The 14,467-nt window shown below is 38.5% G+C and overlaps 1 protein-coding gene across 2 annotated transcripts in view; it reads left to right on the forward strand.

Annotated features, from left to right (window-relative positions):
- The window catches only part of RHPN2 (rhophilin Rho GTPase binding protein 2), a 119,471-nt gene that overhangs the window by 78,777 nt on the left and 26,227 nt on the right, over positions 1–14,467 (forward strand). For both annotated transcript variants that reach the window (XM_033943394.1, XM_033943393.1), the window contains 2 exons: positions 4,610–4,804; positions 8,502–8,578. In XM_033943394.1, coding sequence (XP_033799285.1) covers positions 4,610–4,804; positions 8,502–8,578 — 272 coding nt within the window. The remainder of the gene's footprint in view (positions 1–4,609; positions 4,805–8,501; positions 8,579–14,467) is intronic.

Below are 14,467 nucleotides of genomic sequence, written 5' to 3' on the forward strand. Positions count from 1 at the left end.
CTAGCATTCTATTCGCCTTCTTAGAGGCCACTGCGCACTGTGACGACGGCTTCATTGTGTTGTCCACTATTACTCCCAAGTCCTTTTCTTGGGTACTTTCACCCATTACCAGCCCTCCCATCATATAGCTGTACTTCGGGTTTCTGTTCCCTACATGCAAGACTTTACATTTCTCTATATTAAACTTCATCTGCCATCTCATCACCCACTCTTCTAGTTTGTTCAGGTCCCTTTTTAATTCCTCGCAGTCCTCTATAGTCCCAACTCCACTAAATAGTTTGGATAAGCTCTCTATTCTTTTCAGTGGCACTCATAAAAGGGAAGCAGCATCAGCAAAGAAAAGCAGCTACAAGAGCTTGCATGACCTGTAATAAACACAGATGACATTAGGCTTTTTATGCAACATGTGCTCAGCTTGCTGGACTTTATAAAGAAGAAGGTAATGCAATATTGTGACTATTTGTAAGTATCATTTTAGCAAACTGAAATAAAAAAACTAATGGGAAACTAATAAATCATATGATCAAATCTAGTGTAAATCGTGTTTTATTGTTGTACAACCAGCAAACACACAGAATAAAGCAAAAGCATAACAAGGTCGAGAAAACCAAAAGTACAACAATACATGTTTTGTAATTAAACCACGGGCTCGTAGGACTAAAAACTAATAATAAAAGTTAGTTATAAAAAAAATAAAATAAAAGGATTGCGGCTCTGGGCTTGCGCAGATCATCTACAGATGGTCTGTGCATGCGTGGGGATCACAGAAAAGCGATCCATGCCAGCAGATGGGGGCATTCCACCGATCACCCCATCTTCATATTTTAGTTTGCGTTATTTGTCAGACCTGCCCAGATCGGGCCCGATTGGGCAGGTTGGTGAATCTGGCCCATAGTCTCTGTCTCCACCACCTTTTCCGGGAGACTGTTCCATGCATCTACCGCCCTTTCTGTAAAAAAGTATTTCCTTAGATTACTCCTGAGCCTATCACCTCTTAACTTCATCCTATTCCCTCATATTCCAGAGTTTCCTTTCAAAAGAAAGAGACTCAACTCATGCGCAGCTGTTTGGTTAAAATAACCATATACTCAGGCTATCTACCTGCCTCCTAATACTTCCATATATTCCTCAGTTCTTAATTCTATTTCTGGGGAATTCAGGTAAGAAATCTCTCACACAAGTGTAGCTAGATAGTCAAAGCTTTGAGAAGCATTTCTGCATCCACCAAAATAATGGGATATCAGAAAGGCTTTCCTAATACAAGTGACTGGCCATTTTATTGACATCATTAATTAATTCATTATTAAACATATGTAGCTGGTACATCTTCCATTTACAAATATTCTATTGGTTTCCATTGAGATCACATGGTCTGCTATTAATTTTACTTTGTTAATAATTTCCTTAGCAACAGTGACTTCACTCATCACATGCTATTTGTCTCACCTCTTGTCAGCAATAGAAGGACCGTGCAGACATGTTCTATTCTATTGCAAATATCTCGTTCACAGAAATAATCACAAGATCTTCAATAACTCCAACTCATCAACATTTGCCCTATGTAAGTGGAAGAAAACTATGTTCTCATAAACAGATGTGTTTCTCTCTCTAAACCGTCTAAACAACTGCTGGAAGAAAAATATGTTTACCAGAAACTTTCTCATTTGCTAAACAATACATTTCTGCAACCACATGGTTATAGTCACATGATTTCCCCTAACTCATCAAGCGTCAAATATGCCAGTGTGACTTTTAGCTTATTTCCAGGTTCCTGCTATGTTATGGCTCCAGCATCATGTTTCAGACATTAAAACATAATTTGTTCTATGAAGAAAAAATATGTACCCTGCAAATTCTGGTGTTTATACTTTGCTGTGTGTGAAGGATTTCTATTATTCAGCTATAATATTGGTGTCTTTTAAAGTCTTAACTAAAATTGTATTTAATATATATTGGATATGCCCCACCCCCTTATATTCTGCATAATACAATTTTCCTCATTACATTTATGCTACGTTGGTATTTAAACGTTTCTATCATATCTCCCCTCTCCTGCCTTTCCTCCAAAGTATACATATTGAGATCTTTAAGTCTGTCCCTGTATTCCTTATGACAAAGACTATACACCATTTTAGTAGCCTTCCTCTGGACTGACTCCATCCTTTTTATATCTTTTTGAAGGTGTGGTCTCAAGAATTGTACACTATTCTAAGTGAGATCTCACCAGAGTCTAATAAAGGGTCATCAATACCCCCTTTTTCCTACTAGCCATACCTCTTCCTATGCATCCTAGCTTTCACTGTCACTTTTCAACATGTTTGGTCACCTTAAGATCATCACATACAATCACACCCAAGTCCTGCTCTTCTGTCATGCACATAAGTTCATCACACTGTTCGGAAAACTCTCTTGACAAATTCAAAATCAAACTTAAAACCTTTCTATTTTAAGACGTATACCAAAATTCAAGCTAAGATATTTTTTTTCATTCATCTACAACAGTTAAAGAGAACCACTTTTAAGAAGCGACCACCCTTCCATATTCGTTCTCTCCCTTCCCATTTTTACCTCCCTTTTATTTTTATTTTTGACTTTGATGTCATTTTGAATTTTCCCCTTCCCAGTACCTTTTGTATCAATTTTGTCCATATCTTTGTCCTTGTCCTGTCATTATATTGCTCTATTTTACTTTTTATTTCTTTTTATAAACTCCAGTTTTAGCAATTGTAAACCATCCAAATATTTGTTTGATGGTCGGTATATAAAACTGTAAATAAACTTGGAAACTGTACCATTCCTTCGGGTTTTTGCAGCTCTAATGCATAATCTTGCATTTCTTATCATTAAATTGTACCTGCCAAATTTCAGACCATTCTTCAAGCTTTGCCAGGTCTTTCTTCATGTTATTCACACCATCCGGAGTGTCTATTCTATTGCAGATTTTGGTATCATCCACAAAGAGACAAATCTTACCTGACAACCCTTAAGCAATATTGCTTATAAAAATGTTAAAAAGAACAGGCTCAAGAACAGAACCTTGAGGCATACCACTGGTAACATCCCTTTCCTCAGAGTGATCTCCATTGACCACTTTCCTCTGTTGCCTTCTACTCAACCAGTTCGTGACCCAGCACGTTACTTTGGGGCCTATCCCGAGGGCACTCAGTTTATTAAACATCTGCATAGAACACTGTTAAATGCTTTGCTAAAATCTAAATACACCACATCTAGTGCACTCCCTCTCCAATTCTCTGGTCATCCAGTTTATAGGAAACATTTGAAGGCACTCTTGTCTTTTATGAAGGCTTTTACTTAAATGTAGTTTATTTAGATGTTAAAGAGGCTATTGCTTATGTGAATGTTCTCCATGGTCATCTACTTGCATGGTCATTCTACAAGGAGTCAATCTACTGCTTGGGATGTAAACACCTTAGTTCCTTCTCATGAAATCTGCAAGGCAGCAATGTGGAAATCTATACATTCTTTTGTCCACCACTAGATATTGGATGTTAAATCTCAGTGATTCAGTCCTTATGGCCAAAGTGTTAGCGGCAGAGATTTTAGTATCCCACCTTCAATAAGTACATCCCAAACATCTGGACTAGTCTGGTGAGACAATAAGGTAGAGTAAATTAATTCTTACCTGCTAATTTTCTTGAGTCCCTCTAGACCAGTCCAGAGCCCACCTATAGTTCATAACATCAGTTTGTTTTCTTATCTTCTGAAGTATAAAGATTTTGATTTTGGCTAGTTAGTTCATCATTCCTTTAGGATCTTTAGTCTTCAGGGCTTTATCTATCAATAGTGTTTTTCTATTAAATGTTTCACTAGTTCCTAGGGGAGATTTTATTTTTTTTAAATTGCCTTTGTTCGTCTGCTTTGTTGTGACTGGCTGGGGGATTATACAGAGTTCTTAAGTGATATCACAGGTCAATAGGTTTCAGTCTCTACCTGCAGGCAGGACAGCATACACACAAGCATGTGGACTGGTCTGGGGGAATTCAAGGATAGAAAATTAGCAGGTAAGAACTAATCTACCCTTATATTTCTCAATAAAAATAATTGAGGAAAAAATTACTAGAAAAAAAGTGTGCCCCTTGTAGTGGACTGTTGACACCTCTTGTGGTTAAAGTCAAATACACTACACTGAAAATATTCAATTATATACATCTATGTGTTATTGCCTAAAGTTGATGTAGACTAGAGAATGACACAGGGACAAATTTGTCCCCATCTTTGCAGGAACTCAATTTCCCCGTCCCATCCCCCAAAGTTTTGTCGCTGTCCCTGCCCACATTCCTGTAAGCTCTGCTTTAACCACTTACGATTTTAAAGTGTTTGAAGCATGTGCAGTTGAAGATAGATCTTTCAGGAATGGGGCTGGGACGGGGAAAAATTTGTCCCAGTGTCATTCTCTAATGTAGAGTACTTCTATGTGAAGCACTTTATATTTTTTAGCCTGGTTTGATGGTATGTTTGCTTGTTTAAAGACAGCCCTCTCAGTGCAAGATTTCCGCTTTCTATTGTAACTAATAAAATGGGGTGGTAGCTTTTATGGTTATTTGAAGTACTAATAAGGATCACACTATCTTTCATCTGTTTTCTTAAGGAAAAACACATTTACGCAAAGCTATTAATAGTCATGAAGAAGCAATGAGAGTGTCTGGATTATGCAGAAAACTAAGGCATATTGATATTCTTCAAGAGATACTATCAGCTGCCCACAAGCGTTCTCTTCAAAAATATTCTATGCACGTGAAGGAAGATGATTTCCTAAATTTATGGGAGGCTCCTGATGTTGTCTGTAAGTAAGCATTATGTGATAGGGAGGAAAGTTCTTCTTCCTGCTGGAGTAGGACTCTTTGGATTACTTTGAAAAATGTTGTAAATTGGAAATGGTTTTGCTAATAAATCTTTTCCTATCCTCATGATGCAAGGGATTGATATTCTAAAGCTATAATTTATTTATTTTTTAAAAAAATTTCTACACATCCTAAACCTAGGCTGTTTATATTTTGTATGGGTTAAAAAAAAAAAAAGACAATACATCCTACAACTAAAATTAAGCTGTCTTTTAACATCTGTACTTCTGTCAAACTGACAGTGCTATTACATAAATACATCAACAGATAACTGTCTTCAATAGTGCTGCCTGATTTAGGGAAAAATGTTTTGATTCAATTTGGCCCATTGAATTTATTTTTCGATTTGATTCACTTTTCCTGCCCAATTGGGCCTTTTTTTCAAACATCCTGGCAGGTTTATTTTGTAGCCTCTTCACTCACCTCACCCCCCTTTGTCCTCTCCAACCCCGCGCAGGCGTTGTGGTATAAACAAAATAAAAGACTTTTCCTCTCTCTGTTAGGTCCTAGCTCACACTCACTGTCTAACAACATCTCTGGCAAGATATACATTTTAAATCTGACATATTGTAATCACAAAACAGAAAATAAAATTATTGTTTCTACCTTTTGTTATCTGGTCATTTTATTATTCAAATCATGTTGGTCCCAGGCTCTGGTTTGTTTGTTTTCTGTAAACTCGCTCACCAGGATCTCCTGCTCATTTGTCGTTTTCTTCTTTCTCTGTGCTCACCATGCATCTTTGTACCTTCCCTTCCAGTGCTATATCCAACATCTCTTTCCCACTGTTTACCATCTCTTTCTGTCTGCCTCTCTGTCTCTCTCATCATTAAGCCCAGATATTCAATGCTGGACTGTTTTTGGCAATGTCAATTTTCAGTATTGGCTAGCTATGTTTATAAGACCATCGCTGTCCAACTTAGCAGGCCAGCAGTCTAAATTTTGTGACACAGCTGGTTATCTACTAACTGCTAATATTCATTGGCCATCTTATGCTGAATATTAGCGCTCAGGAACGGGTGGCTAGTACCTGTATTCAAGAATTTACCCCCAATACAGGTTATATGTATTTCATTTTTTTTTTTTTTTTTAAATCTCTAACACCATCTCCGTTATTGATAAATAATCTCTTTATATTACTCTGGTGAGAACCTGAGGTGGTGTAACTAATTCCAACCTTTTGTAAAACAAAATGACAGAAAAAAATCCAAGCCTATACTCAGTCTTGTTGCATCAACTAATGCTTGAGTCCTAGTGACTTGATAAATTGTGGATCTAAAAAAAAAAAAAAAATCTTGCTGTACTCCTTTTTTATTTTTTGCTGCAAAGAGAAATAAAAATAGTCCATGTGGAAAGACATTTTGAAATTAACCACTGGCACAAAAAAAACAATTATACTGGCCAACACTCATTTTGATGCCCCAAATGTTAGACCTGTTTCTGGGTATATTTGACTTGCTGATTCCAAAAATGGCACCAGTTTATTCCTATCAGCTCTAGTTTTTGAGATACAGAACATGTGCCATATACCACTCTTTACTCTGCTCACCCATTAAAAAATCAAGATATTTTAATGTAGTGTTTAAATTAATATCTTTTAAATATGAAGGAAACATACTAAAAATTAAAATAAAAGTGTTCAACATGAAAATCTACTTATTTCATACCAAAAGCACAAGTTCATGATACAAACTTTCCAGTCATTTGACACACAAGAAACTCCTTTTGTAAGACTTCAGAGAGTGGGATTTGCCAGGACAATCCCACATAAGATTCCAACAATAGTCTGCCATCATGTGTGCATCCCATCTTCCTTGGTATCTGGCTTCCATTGTTTTTATGTCTTGGTGAAATCTTTCACCTTGCTCTCCGCTTGAGTCACCAAGGTTCTCTGGAAAGCAATCTAAGTGACTGTGCAGATGATGGGACTTTAACACTCATGATGATGACATAACACTGATGACACCAAACTCTCCAGCAGAGTTAGGAACACAAAGGAGTGCGAAGACCTGCAAAGGGACCTAAGCAAACTGGAAGAGTGGGCAAACAAATGGCAAATGTGCTTTAACATAGCAAAATGTAAGGTCATGCATATGGGGAAAAGGAACCCGAGGTACAGCTACAAAATGGGGGGAACATTGCTGGGGGAGAGTAATCTTGAAAAAGACTTGGGTGTGCTAGTGGATACAACCATGAAATCATCAGCGCAATGTGCAGCGGCCTCGAAGAAAGCTAACAGAATGCTGGGCATCATTAAGAAGGGAATTACAACCAGGACGAAGGAAGTCATCATGCCACTGTATCGTGCAATGGTGCGCCCGCATCTAGAATACTGCGTCCAGTATTGGTCGCCGTACCTCAAGAAAGACATGGCGATACTTGAGAAGGTCCAGAGAAGAGCTACGAAAATGATAAATGGTATCAAGGACTGTTCATACGCTGACAGGCTGGACAAGCTGGGGCTCTTCTCCCTGGAAAAGAGGAGGCTTAGGGGGGACATGATTGAAACTTTCAAGATCATGAAGGGCATGGAGAAGGTAGACAAGGATAGATTCTTCAAACTACGGGGAACCACAGGCACAAGAGGGCACTCAGAGAAACTGGAAGGGGAGAAGTTTAGAACAAATGCCAGGAGGTTCTTCTTCACACAGAGGGTTGTGGACACATGGAACGCGCTCCCGGAGGAAGTGGTCGGGCAGAGTACGCTACGGGGATTCAAAGAGGGATTGGATGGATTCCTGAAGGATAGGGGGATTGAGGGATACAGATAAGGGTAGATAAGAGTATGGAAAGAGTATAGATGAAAACAAGGGGGCTATAGGGCTAAATCAAGATAACATGACAAGTCATGGACCTGATGGGTCGCCGCGGGTGCGGACTGCTGGGCGCGATGGACCTCTGGTCTGACCCAGCGGAGGCAAATTCTTATGTTCTTATGTTACAGCCAAGCCTGTTGAAATGAAAGAGCATATCCTCTACTAATTGTGTGTAGTTGTTTGTCGTTTTGTTGCCAAGAAAGTTTTTCACAACAAAAACAATTGAAGACCAGGCACATGATTTCATTCATTGATGCTATGAAATGTGGGTCATTTATAAGTTGTCTACTCTATGGACCATCAAATTCCTGCCTTCAGTTTTTCCATGGTAAGTTCAGGTAACATATGCGCTATGTATTCAATGCAAGACCTGTCTTTATTCAAAGCCTTTTACAAATTGTTTCATCAGGCCTAGCTTTATATGTAGTGGTGGCAGTATGATTCTTTTTCGTTCTGCCAAAGGTTCATTGATTATATTTTGTCCTCCAACCACCATATATTCCCTCGGAAGTCAGTCTTTTTTTGCCCAAAGATCAAGTTTGGCTTTACTATCCCAAAGGCATATCTACTATCCCATAACCATATCTAAGAAACTAGAGCTGATGTGGTCTATCCAATGCAATTTTCTGAATCAGCACCCCAAATAACCCCAGAAATAGGTCAAAAACTCAAGGCACCAATAATTTTTTTTTTTTGTTCGCCTGTGTTATAGAATCTTATCATTGTTAAGAATTATAAAAGCAATGGTTAGTCTAATGTGTAAATTCACATATAAATATATGATCATGCTTTATTTTACTGAATTTTTTTTTTCTTTCTACAGCTAAAACAGAGTATAAAGCAGAAATGATTGTCCCTCAGTTGTCAAAGGTGAAAGTATGTGACTTCTTTCAACGACTGGTAAGTAGGACAATATCACAAACCTTTACTTGCATAAAGGCAGATTTTAGAAAGAACATACAAATTGGAATTGGAACATCAGGGTACAGTAACGCTGTAAATTAATCCTAAATTCAAAAATTACTACATGTATTGATTATTTTTTTCCTATTAAACTTTCTGTTCACAAAATATTGTAGAATCTCTCATGTGAAGGGGATAGTGTTTTCTGTTTTTTGTGAGTAAAAAGATCACCTACCACAATGATTCCCAAACCTGTCCTGTTTGACCCCCTCAGCTGGTCAGGTCTGAAAGACAAAACAACAAAATCCAAATAGCACCAAAAGGTTCCACAAAGGAAATAAAGCAGCAAAACAACAAAAAGATTGTGGAACAGAAGATCAGATGTACCAGTTTGTAGTTTAATAAGCGTTCAAATAACTTAAAACCAATAATCTTAAAAACAATCCTCAAAAGGTGTATACGGTACAGTCACAAGTAACCCACAGGATAGAAACCAAATAATGTATAAAATAAAAATGACCCAACACGGGCCTTGTTTTGGTAAAATAAAAATGTCTTCCTCAGGATATTTGCAGTAGTCAGGAATCAGTGGTAAACAAAAGGACCTCTTCTGAGGCCCCCCCAAAACAAAAACATTCACACAGTCGATGTAGCACTGGTCTGGAAAGACTCAAGGAAAGAAAATTAAGAGGTAACATTTAATTTGTCCTTCATCATCTTCCTAGATAAGTTCTGATGATTAGGAAATACCAAAGCAGTACTCAATGGCAGGACTCTTGACAAAGCAAATGGCAGCACCATATTCCCAAATATCACATTCTGGCATATCTGTAGTTTTGCACAAAGGAATGCAATGTTGACCAAGTTACTACTCTGCAAATATCCTGAAAGAAAAATTGGTCACCATTCTGCCAACAGAGAAACCTGAGCTCTGGTAGAATGGGCCTTGAATTCTGGTCAGCAATGACCTACCCTTCAGCAGACAGGCCAAAGCAACTTCCTCCCTTGATCCACCTTGTCAAGATGATAGCAACCAAGAACACCAGAGTGAGATTTCAGTGAAGGTGCTCAAAAGGTGTCTGAACCAAGGAAGACAAAATGAGGTTCAAATCTCAGCAAGAAAGAGTTCTCCTGAATAGCGGCCTAAGATGCTTAACTCTTTTGAAGAAATGCAAGTCATCTGGATGAAGCACAAGGGTTCATTCCTACACTGGACCCTGGTAATTTTAATCACCACTGGCTGTACTCTCAGGGAAACCAATGCCAATCCTTTATCTAAATCTGGAAGGAAATACAGAACCTGACCTATCATTGCCTGAAGCAGAGAGAAGCCCTTATCTTCGCACCAGGCCTCAAAAATTCACTGATTTAATGCAAGAGAATGTGGACTTCTACCACAAGCTTAGAAGAGTCCTGATGACCCTGCTTGAATAATCTTTAATAGCTTTGCTCTTTGAAGAGCTACACTGTCAGACAAAATTGAGCCACTTCCAGCATCTGAAAGAGGCCTTGACAAAGAATCTCCATTACCAGATGCATGAGATATATCCCTAAAGCTGATGTTATCCACTTGGAGGGATATGATCTAGCCAGCAATACCCGACTTGCGGCGCAGAAAGCTTTTTGGGAAATGGGGGGAGGGGTTAAAATCTTTTGTAAAGACTAGCTTTTTTGGAAGTACTGTCTACATATGGAAAAGGAGAGGAAAGAGTACTATATACTGAGATCTTCAATAGGTGACTCAGAACCTGGTGTAATCAAGAAGACTTTAGGTACCCAGGAGGATGAGGAAATGCATGGAAAAACAAGAGACTATATTGTAATGATGAGCTGCATCTTACCATGACAAGTAAAAGGATCCCCAGACACCCTGGATCTGCAAAAATTGGAAGAATGGTCTGATGTCTGGCAACTAAAATGCAATACAAAGAATTGCAGAGTGATGCATTTGGAGAACAAAAATCCAAAGGAGATGTATGTGCTGGGAGATGAAAGGCTGATATGCATGGATGAGGAGAGGGGTGATAGTGTCTGAGGATCTGAAGGCAACAAAGTGTGACAAGGTGGTAGCTGTAGCTAGAAGGATGCTAGGCTGTATAGAGAGAGAGGCATAACCAGCAAAAGAAAGGAGGTGTTGATGCCTCTGTACAGGTTGTTTGTGAGGCACCACTTGGAGTATTGTGTTCAGTTTTGGAGGCCATACCTGGCCAAGGATATAAAAAGACTTGAAGTGGTCCAGAGGAAAATGATGAAAATGGTAGGGGGTCTGTGCCAAAAGAAGTACAAGAAGAGACTAGAAGACTTCAACTCTGGAGGAGAGAAGGGACAGGGGTGTTATGATACAGACATTTAAATATCTAAAAGATATTAATATAGGACCAAATCTTTTCCAGAGAAGGGTAATTGGTAAAACTAGAGGACATAAATTGAGGTTGAGGGGTGGTAGACTTAAGAGTAATGTTAGGAAATTATTTTTCATGGAGAGTGGTGGATGCCTGGAATGCCTTCCCTGAGGGTAATGGTGGAGAAGAAAACTTGATGGAATTTAAAAAAGCGTGGTATGAACACAGAGGATTGCTAATTAGAATATGAATGGACAAACTTTCACAGTCTGAATCCAGCAACAGAGATGGTTTCGATAGGCTAGAGTGAGCTTCAACAGCAACTCCAGTAGTTGGAACCTAAGGACAGTACCAGGTGGACTTCTAAGCAGGTCTATGGTTCAGAAATAACAAAGAAAAAACATTTTAATTTTAATCTTGAAATTGTAATGCATGTGAACATAGAGCAGACTGGATGGACCATTAAGGTCTTTATCTGTTGTCATTTACTATGCTTGTTTTTTTTGGGTTTTTACTTAATTATTCATGACATCAGGCTTCCATCATATAAGCTTGGTTGTGTGCACAAGCTTGACTGTTTACCAGTTACCACTAAGTATTTTTTCTCAGTGCCTTGTGAACTTGATTGCATTTATAAGGTTTTTATTCAGTTTCTTTCTGTGGTTACTTCTCTAGAAGTTTTTGTTTTTACTAAGCACATTTTTTAACATTGGTTGACGTGCCTGTTTTAGTGGTGCAACTGTTAACTCTTATTTCTTTTGATGGTATCCAGTTTACTCTTTTAATGGTTGGATATGCTGATGGAGATTGGAACATGGCATGCTGCATCAACTCCTGAGGTTTAAAAAAACAGATTTTCCACTATATCTTATATGCTGTGTGTGCTTTTATTAAATGTCATGGTTCAATTAATAGTAACGTCCACTAGGTGGTAGTATTTATTTTCATCTGCTTGCATTTACAGTATTACATAATTTCAAAGGAAGTTTTTACAATATCCACACATGTGGCATAGGTAGTGTGAAAGTAATATGAAATGTAAAGCAGAGTTACTGTTCTGTAACAGAGGTACTCTAATTAGATTGTAAGCTCTTTAGAGCAGGGACTGTCTCTTGCGTGTTTAATGTACAGCACTGCGTATGTCTGGTAGCACTATAGAAATAAATAATGTAGTAGTAGTAGTATTCAGTGTGGAGTAAGTGTTCTTTTGCACCAGCTGGTTTTTAATGTTGGTGGAAGAGTTTCCTTTTTCCAGCTAGATAAGCCATCCTTTTATAGGTTTTGATATGTTTGGGTTTGCTTTTATCAAGATGTTTTTAATTAAGTTGTATTGATGATTTTAAGGATAGTGATTAAATTTGTATATATGTTAGCAGGATTTATTTATTTGGATTTATTAACCATCTTTTTCATGAAGAGTTTCACCCAAAGCGGTTTACAATACATTGAATAGTAATCAGGTACTCTTAAGTATTTTCCCTTTAGTACAGTAGAGCCCTGGGTCTTCATATTCAAATTTAAATCACTATTGAGCCAATATGAATAATGTATTTTGGGGCTGAATCGAATATGAATATTTGGTACAACTCTAATTTGCTTTTACCACATGGCTTGGGGCACCTAAATGGAAGCTTCCAGTAGTTATAGAATAGCTTCCTTAGATCAGTGATTCCCAACCCTGTCCTGGAGGAACACCAGGCCAATCGGGTTTTCAGGCTAGCCCTAATGAATATGCATGAGAGAGATTTGCATATGATGGAAGTGATAGGCATGCAAATTTGCTTCATGCATATTCATTAGGGCTAGCCTGAAAACCCAATTGGCCTGGTGTTCCTCCAGGACAGGGTTGGGAACCACTGCCTTAGATTATATTCAAACAAGACACAACAAATAAATGTTTAGAGCTAAAAAAAAAAAGAAGAGAGAAGATGACCCACCCTGAATGAGAAGAATTAAAGGTTAATTGATTGGATTAAACTGAGTATATTAATTTAATACAATGAAATATGATTCTGGACTCTAAATATTTGGAGAGTTCAGATCATGTATAATTAAATCAGCCTTTCCTCACTTTAAATAAACAAAAAATATTTACATCAATTCTAAGAACTAAGAAATGAATTCCTAGGCTAGAGCCTAGATAGCTGAACATATCTCATTTAAACAAACAGAAAGCATTAAGTTGTAATAGTAAGGCCTTAATTGGCAGGAACTAAAACAAGTGGGTTATATATAGTTAGGCTTAATTTTGATTATTCAGTAGAGTCAGGGATGGAGAAGTAGCCTAATGGTTCACATCAAATCATACTGCTACTTCTTGAAATATTGGAAGAGCCACTTAACCCTCCATTGCCTCAGGGAGAAGCTTAGATTGTGAGTCTTCCAGGAACAGAAATATACTTCCTCATCTAAATGTACACCACTTTGTAGCTTTTGGGATTGCAGTTGGTATCTAACAAATAAAATATTTAGACATAACCAAACTAGGCATATGCCTCGAACAGGGAGTCCCTGTCTTATATATTTCAGTTAGCATGTAATATTTATGATGTGCTGTTACTTTTACTGTTGCTGCAGGAGGTGCTAAGTGCCTCTGTACTAGACAGCTGCATGGGAACAGGATTGGTGGCCGGGAATCCCATAGAATTAATGGGGATCCCCTCCAGAGATGAGGGTTCCTGCAAGGTTTCCGCAAGCGTGTACAAGCCTCCCAGTAACCCATCTATCCATCCAGGGACCTCCAAATACTGCCACCTCCTACCTTGAAATCATTCAACACAATCACATTTGTTTTCTGCCTAAAAGTCTGCAGCAGTAATTCCTAAATGTTTCTAGTGGCTGACCTGGAAGCCTTCCCTCTGACACCACCTAAAGATTTAAAGTGACATTGCACTTGGCAGTGTCAGTAATGGGTTCCATGGATGACATCACCCACATATGAGATTATGCTTGCTTGACCTTGGAAAAATAGTGATTTCCTTCCAGCTCTCCTTCCTACCAGCATTATACTCTAATCCCCTCCTCTCCCTTCCCCAAAGCAAGATACTGAAATCCCTTCAGACTTGGTTGACTCTTATCCAAATCTGGTATTTACTATCCTATGGAGGAAGGACCTAGAGCAGAGATGTTGGTTGCCTTAGACCCCCCTCCTAAGGAAGGGATCACAGTTCCGTTACACCCTATCCTTAAACATGCACTGACAAAAAATTTGGAATCTTATCTCAGGACAAGTGGTACTGAAGAAGGCTCCTGGATTTGAGAGAGCACAATTGCCTCAGCACTCTCTGGTCATTGAGTCCACTCTCGAACAAGCCAGAAGTTTCAAGTCTTATGCCTCAGCAACCCCAGGGTAGAGAGGCTTAGGCTCTGAATTTGTTTAGAGGAAGGGTTTATCAGGCTTTGTTCATTAACCACATCCATTCCTGTTAACTCTACACAAACATATACTTGCACACCCAAATTTAGGCTTAGTGAACATAAGAATTGCTGTTGCTGGGTCCAACCAGCGGTCCATCGTGCCCAGCAGTCCGCCAAAGACCATTAC

Source organism: Geotrypetes seraphini, chromosome 4, assembly GCF_902459505.1.
Source record: "Geotrypetes seraphini chromosome 4, aGeoSer1.1, whole genome shotgun sequence".
Classification (NCBI taxonomy): Eukaryota; Metazoa; Chordata; class Amphibia; order Gymnophiona; family Dermophiidae; genus Geotrypetes; species Geotrypetes seraphini.